Raw genomic sequence first — 12,268 nt, forward strand, 5'->3', positions numbered from 1 at the left:
ATTAAATAAAAGCGACCTCTCCACCACCTTTCTACTCTCCTCCTCTTCTCTCCTTTCCTCTGCTTTGCTTTCTCTCGGCTCCATAGGCACTGGCATTGTGGATACACTTATTTAGAAAGGAGCAAGAAGTACAGCTCCCCGGGATACAAGGTTCCAGCCCAGTACACACAGGTTGCAGCAGCAGCCTGCAGGAGCAGTACGCTTACTTCATTCGATCCACGCTACCAAGGGAGTTCAAATAATACTTAAATACTTAATAAACATTGCGTGGATTTCCAAAAATTATCTCACAAATACACACGTATTAGAGAACAAGTCATACGAGGAGAGGCTGAGGGAACTGGGCATGTTTAGTTTGGAGAAGAGGAGGCTGAGGGGAGACCTCATTGCCCTCTACAACTCCCTGAAAGGAGGGTGTAGAGAGGTGGGTGTTGGCCTCTTCTCCCAAGGGAATAATGACAGGAGCAGAGGAGATGGTGTGAAGTTGGGGCAGGGGAGGTTTAGATTAGATATTAGGCAGAATGACTTTCCTGAGAGGGTGGCCAGGCACTGGAACAGCCTGCCCAGGGAGGTGGTGGAGTCGCCATCCCTGGAGGTATTTAAGGAACGTGTAGACGTGGCACTTCAGGGCATGTGCTCTAGTGCCCGAGATTGTTGGGGTTTGTTTGTGTGTGTGTGTATGGCTGGACTCGATCTCAAAGGTCTCTTCCAACCATGAAGATTCTGTGTGACTCTGTATATGTAAAAAACCTAACTGTTCTGGTACTTACTGACTTCAAAGTATCACCATTGACTTTAAACATCTTACAGAAAGCAACGAAATAAAATAATAAATTCAATTCACTAGCTAGAACAACTTCAGTATTACGACTGAAGATAACTTGAAATGAAAAAACCCTAACGATATTTCACAGAATAGGAACCCCATAGAAAACTTTCCTTTTCTTGCTAGAGCAGCCAACAACTGTGGTTAGGGCTCGGGAGTCAGAAATCCCTCCCAGGAAGTGAAATGTGGGAGGTGACAGAAAGTCACCTTTTCAGAGACTTACTAGCTAGAAACAGAAATGAAAGAAAGTCTGCTAACATGTTAGAGAAATCTCACTGCTTCCACCAATACATCTTGGCTAGGTAACAGGATGAACGCCCTGCATTCATTTCGTATTCGTCTTTGTATTCTGAGGCAATTACATCTGTTCTTCACATCTCTGGGTACCAGTACAGAATTCAGTCCAGAAGTTGTATGCTTAGTGTTTGTTTGAGTTTTATTTATCACAACATCAAAGTTCCACAGGATGAGACTGTATTGAAAGCAGGAAAAAAGTTTAATACCCTTTTGAGCAAAAATACACCCACATCACTCTAAATAACCACTAAAATGCCCAAATCTGGATCGCTGCCTTTAGTTTTTGTATTGCTAATCCTTAGCACATTTCGTCTGCGCTATATTAAAACTTTAACAACTGCTTGCAATCCTTTAACAAATCAAGTAATTGAAAGTGTAAACATGAATAAAAGCAATTATTTATTAAGGATTTAAAATAAATTTTACTTTAGTTACTAGGGAATATAATGGTATATTACCATTGCAATTCATGGTAATCTTGAGTATTAAAATGAACAAAAACTGCACTGCTTGCAGCACTACAACGATTTTGCGAGAAACCAAACACTATCTGAGAACTAGGGAGGCACAAACAAATCTTTTAGATTTGCTTCTGGAATCCATAATTACAGGAAGAATTCCTTAGAAAAGAAAATAGCACATTTGTAACGGTGTGTAACACAGGTTCAGTGAGATTTTCCTTTTAAATCAAGTAGCTCAACCAGCTTCATTTCTGTGACTGCGTGTTTCGCTTGCACCAGCTCACATGTTCAAGAATTCAACAAGGTTCTCCAGTTAGTTCCTGGAAAAGATATCGCTCCCCTCCACTTCCCTGAAAAGGTTGCTTATTTTGACAACAAACCCAGTGACAGAACAACAAAAAAAGCATCAAAAGTAGCCACTTTTTGCCGCCCTTTGTAACTGAAAAGGGACAAGCTATGCTCCCATTAAACTTGCTTGTCTCTTAATGGCTATCAATATTACTTAACACCGTATTTTGAACGGATTCGAGGCACAGGAAACGGAACCAGTGCAAAACATCTCACTCCACGCTACCAAAGAATAATCAACTGGACAGAAAGGGGAGTAGACAGACAGCAGTTTAAAAATATAAAGAACATTTATATAAAAGATGACTTTAAAGTACAGTACCTGACAGTCTGTGAGAGCAAGAAGTGTAAGAGATACCAGGTAAGAGAGAGCTCACAGTGTGAAGCAGAAGAGGTACACTTTTAGTAGCTGGTAAAGCCTCATAAAGATGAACACAGTTGCTGATAGACTGGCTTCGCTTAGCTTCCAGGAAAAAATAAAGCAATAATTATGTCAGAAAAAAATAATGCAATATTTGGGGTTTTGAATGTCATGAAACACAAAGCTTTTGGAAAAAAAAAAAAAGTTTTACAACATTAAGCCCAGAAATATTTCCTATAAGCTCTAAGTTACTAATGTGCAACTTTAACTCACACATTGAAAGTGGAACAATCAGTGATTTCTGAATCACAGCAGTTTCACAAGATGGAATATTTCATTTTCTCAGTGTATGATTCCTATCTCCGGGCTAACTCAACTTACCCTTTTTTATCTTCACTGAAGTATCCGCAGCAGTACATACAGCTCAAAAATAATGAATGGAAAACTCATCCAAATTCCTCTCTACTACCAATGCTCCCCCACAAAAACAGCTCTCTTACATTCGTTCACCTGTGCTGGAAATAATCTGTTCTGATCTGAGAAGTGGGATAGTTTGCTTCTCAAAAATCAGTCTAAAGATACAGAGGTGCCTCTGCTTTTGCTTTTAAAACTAGGCATCCCAACTTCAGACTGGATAAAGTCCTGAGTGCCCCAGGCTGAGGGGCAGCTGATACCGCTTTGAGCAGGAGGTTAGACTTGATGAGTTCCTTATGCCCCGAATTATCCTGTGGACTCTGGTTTTGGGGTACTGAGCCCTACTTTCTGCATTTCTGAACAGGATGATGAAAGGGACACCAGTTACGTGAAAGTATTTGGAGTTCTTAAGTCACCACAAGGGAAGGTAGAAGTGCAGTCTGAATGCATATCTGATGGAATTTCTCTTCAAAATAGCAACACTTAAATGGGTTCACTGTTTCTTAGGAAAAGAAAGGCAACCAGAAAAACACTCTCCAACGTAGCTAACACTCTAGAGGCTGTCTAATATTATTAAAAATTTGGTATTTTATGGATTAATATCCAACTGTCATAAGCTTAAAGTCTCCTTTAGAGAAAAACAGCCGTTTATTATCAATTGTATTATATAAAGTTATGCTGGATTACAGAAGTCTCTAATAGAAATTTGTAAGGGAAAAAACCCACCTTATTCACCGTATAGTTTCTCTTCTTGTACACAGCAATGTCAATGTTGACATTTAGAGGAGAGGAAGGAGGAAGCAAAAATACTCCGGCAGGATAGCAGGCAAAAGATTTTCTGCTGCTGCAGAAATACTCTGTTCTTACTCTTATAACTCCAGATACAAGCAGCAGATCAAAAGAAAGTCTTACCCGGAGGCAGGACATGCTCTGGTATTTGTATGTTGATTTGGGGTTGTTTTTTTTTTTGTTTTTAAATATGGGGGGCGGGGGCCAGAATATTAGGGACTTAAAAAAAGCCCCCAGGGGGAGACACTTTTGCCAAAAAGGTCCACTCTGCTAAAGGAAGTCCTCCCATGAACAGCCCTGGCTTAGGGACCGCCAGCATTCACCTTAGGGACTGCTACGTTTCATTCTGAAAGATGACCTCTCTGGAGGCTTAGTAACCCAGTTTTGTGTTTCTAAATAGTCTTATATAGAATCATAGAATTGTCCAGGTTGGAAGGGACCTTTCAAATCATCTAGTCCAACCATCAACCTAACTCTGATAAAAGCCATCACTGAACCACGTCTCTAAGCACTATGTCAACCCATCTTTTAAATACCTCCAGGGATGGTGCCTCAACCACTTCCCTGGGCAGCCCATTCCCATGCTTAATAGAAAGGGATAGAAAAGGGATATACATTTTATATATCTGAAATTATTATTTGTTATAACCGCATGTGCAAATACAAAACTTTTTTGCACCTACTGATTTGGGAGCCATTGATCATCACAAATTCCATCAAAGCCAGAATAATTCTCTTTTTATATGACCATGAGACACAAAATGAAACTAAGGGCTTTTTACACACGAAGTTCATCCTCCCACCTGACAGTCTAACTTGTTCCCTATCAAATAAGGTTTTCTTACTAAAGGTAGAACTTCTTTAATTTGAAAGCACACAACCAAGAAGAAAGTCCTTGCTGATCAATACTTCCAGGTTCTCTCTGTTGCTCCAGTGAGAAGTCTAGGGGAGAAGAGCTGCAGCAGAAGAAAGAATTCTCTGCTGGAGCACAAATAGGAACTCACTGAATTTAAAAATAAAACGGACACAAAGAATGAACCGACTCCATTGTCAAAGCGTTCTGTGATCTAAGCTGAAGACTGTGGCTTAGTTATGAAGCCTGCAGCCACAAAAACATTAAATCACCTTCAAATTCTCCTGGTAAGACACACTTACTAATCTGTTATGAATGAGGAAGGAAGCCATGCAGCAAAGTATCTCCTACTCAAAAGCAGAAGACCTTCTATGGAGAGTTTTAATCCACAGCCCACTGAACTGGAACACAGGCACATGCTACCATGAAATAAAGAGACTAAATTCAGGCTGCTGAAATTCTTGAAAAATCAGGTATCTGTTCAATGCCTCAGGTCTCAGACATTCCCTCATTGTTCCTCACCTCCTGTTCTCCCTTCTGGTTTCCTCTTTTCAGAAGTAAACGTGAGAAAAAAAAATGGAAAGGAGATGCTACACATACCTCATCACACTAATAAAAAGAAAGCAAATAAAGCAAATAAGAAAGGATGAAATTGTTTATTAAATATCTGGTTTACCTTCTGCTCACAGTAAATAGCTAGCTGTATGACAGTTCAGAAGCAATATGTATTATCTGACTGACGTTAATAAATACTTTCTTATGAATTGATCAAGATAGGAACGTACTTCTTTACAAAAAACTTGCACATGACTAACTTGCTATTAAATGTAAAGTATTTAAAAGCAGATATTTAGAATTTTTCAAAATACTTTGGTCCTCTATTCATACAGGTAGTGGTCAGGGCATCCAGGCACAGGTACACAACATCTCTGTTCAGGCATTTAATAATTAAGTTGCACAACTTTTGGAAGCAGCCACAATACAAAGGCAGATTTAAAACTTGAGTGTCACTGAGCATTTGGGAACACAAGCAGTTATGGTCTAACCTGTTGCTCTTTGACGAACAATATTTCTTGCTTTCTCAACTCCCGGGGCTCCAGAGGTCGTAGCACTTCTGAATCTCATTGGCTCCACAATTTCAGGATGACTTTTCCAGCTTAATGAAAAAGATCTTCCCACCACAGCTGGCTTTTGAGGCTCTAAAATGCCACCTTAGAGATAACGAAAACAAAATTCTCCAGCATTGTATGGTTTGGCACGTATTTTTCCTAAAGTATGAATGGACTAATAAGTACTCAGACTTGAAAAACATTAACCTTTTAAACAACACAGACAAATTTTTACTATTATCCAAAAATAATCACTTCTTCAACTACGTGTATCAATTGCAAGGTGTCACATAAATGTAGCTAAAATACTGTCATTAATAAAATTTAATAAAAATACACAGAAAACAATGTTTACGTTGATGACTGTGCCAGACTACAGCACAGGAAACCACATTTCATTTCCGCTCTGCAGAAAAGAGTGATTTTAAGTGCATACTAAAAACTGCTAAATAGCTATCTTCTATTGACCCCAATGACCTTTCCTCCCACAATGAAGGATGAGAATACATAAATTCCAAGCACTTCACATTTGATTAAACAGGTTCTTCCACTTGATGAAGCAGTATTTAATGTTAGATTAAATCAAATTAATTTTAAATTTTAAACTTAAATATTTAACTTGATACAAAAAGCACTGGAGCACAGGGACTAACCTTTTCCTCTCTGCTTTTTTTCTTTTTGTTCACTGAGCTTATCCAAGGGTAGGTTTGTCATTTCCACCCCATACACGGTTCTTGCTAGCACTGCTGTTAGAGAGTCCATGATATTGGCCCACTCATTTATGAGCTCCTCCCAGTCTGTCAGGGCGGACAGAACGCTGAGCAGCTCATCCCACAGCTCCCGAGAAATGTAAACACTCAGGTTTGCTCTGATCCAAGCCACGATGAGGGTCTGAGAGAAAAGAAACAAGACGACAGGTCGTGTATTTCTGTCAAGGTGAATTCAGCACACCAACATGGACCCACACGGTGATGAAGTCAACACCAACCTGCACATTAGCATCGATTATTCATGATGCACAGATACTATCCATACATATTTTTCATCAAAAGCACTCCCTTAAGGTGGTCGCTAAATAATTGTAAAAGTTACTGACTACAGAAATCTAAAAATACTGAAACATGTTTCAGGCGGTCTATATGTTCTCTGGTAAACTGAAATAATGGGCTATGTATAATAATAATAATAGAATGAAGAGCTGCACCTTATACCTACAGAATGACTGTAGCGCTTGAGCTACGCCAGAGACACTCAGACCTAGATACTGTAGCTGAGCATGCAAAGCACAATATGACATAGAAATGTTTTCACCTCATTCATTTCACCACACCTGGGACTGTTTAGTTTGAGGAAGAGGAGGCTGAGGGGAGACCTCATCACTCTCTACAACTACTTGAAAGGACACTGTAGAGAGGTTGGTGCTGGTCTCTTTGCACAGGTAACTAATGACAGAACGAGAGGGAATGGCTTCAAGCTCCAGCAGGGTAGGTTTAGACTGAACATTAGGAAAGAATTTTTCACAGAAAGAGTGGTCGGGCATTGGAACAGGCTGCCCAGGGAGGGGGTTGAGTCACCATCCCTGGATGTGTTTAAGAGCCGTTTAGATGTGGTGTTGGGGGATATGATATAGGGGAGAACTTTGTAGAGTAGGGTAGATGGTTGGACTCGATGATCCCAAGGGTCTCTTCCAACCTGGACAATTCTATGATTCTATGATTCAGTGTGACTCAGTTTTGATTTGCCAGCTGAACTTCTAGGAAAAGAGTTACATGAAGCTTACACATTAGTAGAGACTCCCATTGAAGATACCCCACACAGAGACTGTGTCCCTGCCTGTTCTACTGTCCTTTCTAACAGAGCCCTGAAGAACAGATAAATCAACTGCTTGTTGCACCTGGAACCTGTCTCCCTCTGTTAGGAACAGTTTACAAAATAATTACTTGTATTACTGCAAAGGAGAATTTTTTCATGTTTTACAAGTAGGTTGTATAGTACTGTGCAATAGTACTTAACTAAAACTATGGGTAATCATCATGAAAAATCAACATAAAAACCAACCAAATGAAAAAAAACCCCAAACACTCACTCGAAACAGTAATCCCGACATGCTTTGAGCGAACATATCCTTTATTTGGTTTTCTTTTGGCTTCTGCATCACAGCTTCTGTTATTCTAAGGAGTATCTGTAACATCTGTTCCCTGGTTCCAAAACAAAATTGTACCTTTTATTCATGTGTTCTATTAATTGTATTTGTTAATTTTCACATACCAAAACACCCTCTTAATTCTCCAGTAAGCCTTACATATTGAGAATGCGATCACACCTCAGACATACTCAGATAATTTGAAAAATAACATTAGTTGGTTGTGGACAGCATAAGCTAATTTTTCAGAAGGTGAAGTCAGGAACGGAAATACCAGCCAGAACCTTGAAGCCAAATAGTACAATGATATAGACTCAGGAGAATCTGCAATCTCACTAGTCAATTCGGAGGCAAGTCTGATTTCTGTAATAAGGTCTACCCCTGAGAAAGCCAGTCTTTTCCCTACCCAATAATTCTCCCATAAGTTTAAACATTGATAATCTTCTCTTAAATGATGCAGAATATATTAAGCTTACCATGTCTTTTTATTCATTGATAGTTCCATTATCATGCGCCTAAAGATACTCAGCACTGCTTTGCAAGCATCAACTTGCTCCTTCAGAAGCACCGGGACTTCAATGCACGGTTCCAGTAAGAAAACATTCGCAGAGTTTGTCAAGAATACCTTCAAGACAGGCATTTGCAGTCAGTTTACACAGTGTCAGAAATAAAAAAAAAGAGTCAAGACTGAAAATACTTGTCCTCCTCCAGTCAAAACTTTCACTATCCTTAGAGCAAGTTTCACGTTTTACCTGTCACTTTATTTTTCTACATCATTCCAGCAAAAAGTCAGATGGCATTACAGCCCCAACAAAGGCACGCATTGCACAGTATGGGCTGTGTATGTACCTCTTCTGTTCAGTCAGGCAAGAGTACCACTTCTCCAGCTACTCATTTCCTGGCACTATATGCTTGAGCAACCACCGATATTTCTAATAAATGAGGTTCAACAAAAGCAAATGTACAGTTCTGATTAATTCCTAGTATCCACAGTAGAAAAAAAAAAAAATGAACTTTGCCTTAAAATAGATATCTGGCTCTAATACATGGTCACGTGGTTTAATATTAATTTTTAAAGAGTTACAAATTAAGTCCAAATCCAATCTTACAAAAACCATCAACTGCTGGGTAGTTTTCCTTAATCTCAGAGACTATATTATAATTTGTAGTGTAAGTCACATGATTACGTAAATTACAGCCTTGTAACCCTTCTACACATCACACCTGTAACGCAGCTTGAGCACCAGCTTTAACATTTTTGTCCTCATCTTCTAATACACATCCTCTGTTAACAGCACTGGTAAAGGAGTATGTTCTTCCCCAGCTGGATGAACGCTTGTGTCCTGAATGGTCAGAGGAAAGCTTTCAAAAACATGATTCAGTTAGTGACAAAGCAGAAAGGAGTATGTCCACATTTATTCAAAATCATTTAAAACGCAAAAAGCAAAAAAGGGGGAACTGTCGTGTCCTACATTCATTTCAGCAAGGAATTCACATCATAAAATTTTTTAAGAACTATGTTGTTTAAAATATTTTATATCACATTTTGTAGTCACTGACTGTAGTAATATTTGCATTTAAGCCTGACAAAACTATAAATCCCCTACAAAAATAATCTGTCAAACCTTGCAATTCTCACTATGTTTTTACAATTCTAAGCTCCTTCTTAGTACGGCAAAACTTCTCTCTTTAAACAGCTTCACAGCGTCAATAGTGTCAAAGTCACCTTTTACTGATGGTTCAATACAGGGTATTAAAAAGATGATACACAGAGTTTCTATCTACACTTTAATTTCCTAGATTAAGGTGTCCGAATCCAAGTATTGCATCCAGTATATACAAGTTAGTAGATATTTTCAAATTCTTAATTAATTACCACCAAAAGGAAATAGTCCTACATGTACCAGGCCAACAGACACTGTGAATTTTAACACTGCGGATCGTACCAGTACTTCTTCCATTAAGTTCTTGCTATCATATTTGTATAGACAGGGAAGAACGAACAGATTACATTTTTCAAAATAGCTGCAATCTTTCCCTCCACTCAGTAAGGGCTACTGAACACTCGGTATTTATTTAAAGTTCTGGAACTTATATAAAAGCATTTTTTAATCTTGATTTCCCACCCATTTTTTAAATTGTTAGTCATTTACAAAGCGAGTTTAAAACTTGAGGCATATATCATAGGCAAAGAGAATAAAGTAAGTAACGCTGATATCATACATGTTTACCATCCGTTTGCACTGATGAATCCTCTAAGTTGACAACAGCGTCATGACTGTCTTCCTTTTTGTCTGGCTCCTCCATGAACACAGGTTTCTCTTGCAGTATCCACTTTCGATATACCTTAACCACTTTTCGTGTCGCAGATACATCAGAAGGTGGCAATAAAAAAGCCTAAATTGAAAAGTTAACTAGTTCTACTATATATAGGACATAGGTATGCATGCATAGATAAGCACACACATAAATAATATTTACCCATAAATAACACAGCTCAAAAAAGAAAGGAAACGTAATTTTTACTTTTATGCCGGTACTAGAAGGAGTTCGGATTAATCAACAATCCATGCATATACCTACATCGTTCATAATTCCATAACCATTAGTTCCAATTACTTCCATGCTGTATTTGTTCACACAAAAAGAAAAAGCTTGGTTTTGCTCCTTGCAAGCTCTCTAACTTAATACGGATTCATCCCACCAGCCATGACTAGCCATAGGAGTCTGGCAGGCTAAACTTAGGTACTACACTACACTTTCTGGAGAAGATGACTTCACGTATCAGCAGTGTATGATGTGAAATGCCATTTCATCAAGTGTCAGTATAGACAAGACAGTAAATCGTGACGAGGATAACAGTGGCTGGCACTTGATCCTTTCTCACTACAGTTCTGGAAATCAACACAGTGAATTTACTTTCAACAGGCTACATTCTACCACCAAGAAAAAACAAATTTTATCAATACACATTACGTTATAAAACCACATTTATCCTACTAAAAAACATCATTATCCTACTAATGATGGAGATCACCCACTCTCCATCATTAACAGGGTCAAAAACCACAGCATTTCCTACGCCCAGTTTAGCTGCAAAGCCTACAAAGGTATCTTGCTAAGGGTGGGGGAAATCTTTGCATCACATAGTACACTTCCTTGTCTCTAGTCAGCATGAAGTGCAACATCCAACAACTGATTTCAAGAGAAATCGAAGGGTTAGCAAAAGCAAGTGTAAATACGCCATAAAAGGCGGTATGTGACGTTTCTGAAAACGTCTTCAGACACTGTCAACTTATTACGGATGCAGGAACTGAAAGAGCCAGAAGCTACCTGCTAGAATATTAGAGAAACAGCAGCTCATCACCAGGATGAATGGGCACTACACAGAATGACTTCAGAAAGGCTAAGAACTAGCATAGAAATAAAAAAGAAAAAAAAAAACCAAAACATAGAGGACTTCACAGTGACTAGTGATATACCCGTAAGGGAGAGATAAACACAAAAAGGATCCAAATACTATCATCTGTTCCAATTACTGGACACTGATCATATTGAATAAAGATAGAAGCGCTGCATCACATTAGCCTGTGCTCCCTGGAAGCTGGTCCAACCTTACATACTCGTAACAAACACCAGGAGAGGGCAGCATGCCACAGGAGCTCTTAACATACACAAAAGCGTATCCTTCCTGACAAAATGCCACCCATCCCACTGAAAAGCACTGGTACGAGGAGTTCCTAAACCGTGCCACACAAGGCACTTCATAGTAAAACGTGTGTGCTCGCTCAGCTGCTGGAGGGTATCTTCTGCACATTTACGTGAGCCGGAACTGCTGCTTCAACCAATTTCTACCTTTCTACCAGATCAATAAAAAAAAAAAAAAAAAGGACTGGGACCCTCCTGTAGGTCCACACGTATTTTTATCCCAAACAATTGAAAAGATGTCTAATTCATGAAAAATACCATTAGAAGCAATCAATACTCAAATAGACATTAGATACTGACACTGATCACAGGAACAAGAATCTTACCAATTCAAATAAATTTCCAAGCTAAAAACTCTTTACACACCTTTAAATTACAACATAATACCACGAACAAATAAAGTGGCCCATTCAACTAAGACACGTTTTTGTCTGGCATCAGCAACAAGCTTCATTTCCTACAAAAAAATCATAATTTTGTTGTTCAAACTAAGCCTAGGAAGGACTCCAAACTAAAAGGGTACCGGTGTGATTAGTATTGAGGTCGATCAGTTACCTGACCAACAGCCTTTGCAGTGTTCTCTCTCGTAACCATGACATTTCCTTTAAAAAAAAAAAATAATAACAATGCAATAGCGACTAAACACGCACACTTACTTGGCGAAAGACCTCATTAACAAAGTTAACATATCCTCGTGTGGATAAGAGGATTCTCTGCACCATCTCATAGACAGTCCGATGCTGCTCTTCGATGCTGCAGAGGCTGGAATTGCTGAGCCTTCTGTCCGACAAGGTGCTGCTGTTCGAATGGCTTCTCTCCTGCTCGCTTGCGTAAGACACACCGGTTTCCAGCTCTGCGTTTTTGTCTTGGTTTACAACACCAACAGTCTACACAGAAGAAGACGCACACCTCATTAAATAACTGACATAGCGTACACCAAAAACGTGGAATACTTACAA

General features: G+C 39.0%; 1 protein-coding gene across 1 annotated transcript in view; it reads right to left on the reverse strand.

Moving 5' to 3' along the window:
* The window catches only part of RALGAPA2 (Ral GTPase activating protein catalytic subunit alpha 2), a 139,726-nt gene that overhangs the window by 95,574 nt on the left and 31,884 nt on the right, over positions 1-12,268 (reverse strand). Inside the window, exons 10-16 of the mRNA XM_074168019.1 lie at positions 11,966-12,196; positions 9,825-9,998; positions 8,826-8,963; positions 8,078-8,226; positions 7,545-7,656; positions 6,112-6,349; positions 5,396-5,560 (exon numbers count right to left, since the gene is read on the reverse strand). Of these exons, the coding sequence (XP_074024120.1) occupies positions 5,396-5,560; positions 6,112-6,349; positions 7,545-7,656; positions 8,078-8,226; positions 8,826-8,963; positions 9,825-9,998; positions 11,966-12,196 (1,207 nt within the window). The remainder of the gene's footprint in view (positions 1-5,395; positions 5,561-6,111; positions 6,350-7,544; positions 7,657-8,077; positions 8,227-8,825; positions 8,964-9,824; positions 9,999-11,965; positions 12,197-12,268) is intronic.

Source organism: Numenius arquata, chromosome 2 (genome assembly GCF_964106895.1).
Source record: "Numenius arquata chromosome 2, bNumArq3.hap1.1, whole genome shotgun sequence".
Taxonomy (NCBI): domain Eukaryota; kingdom Metazoa; phylum Chordata; class Aves; order Charadriiformes; family Scolopacidae; genus Numenius; species Numenius arquata.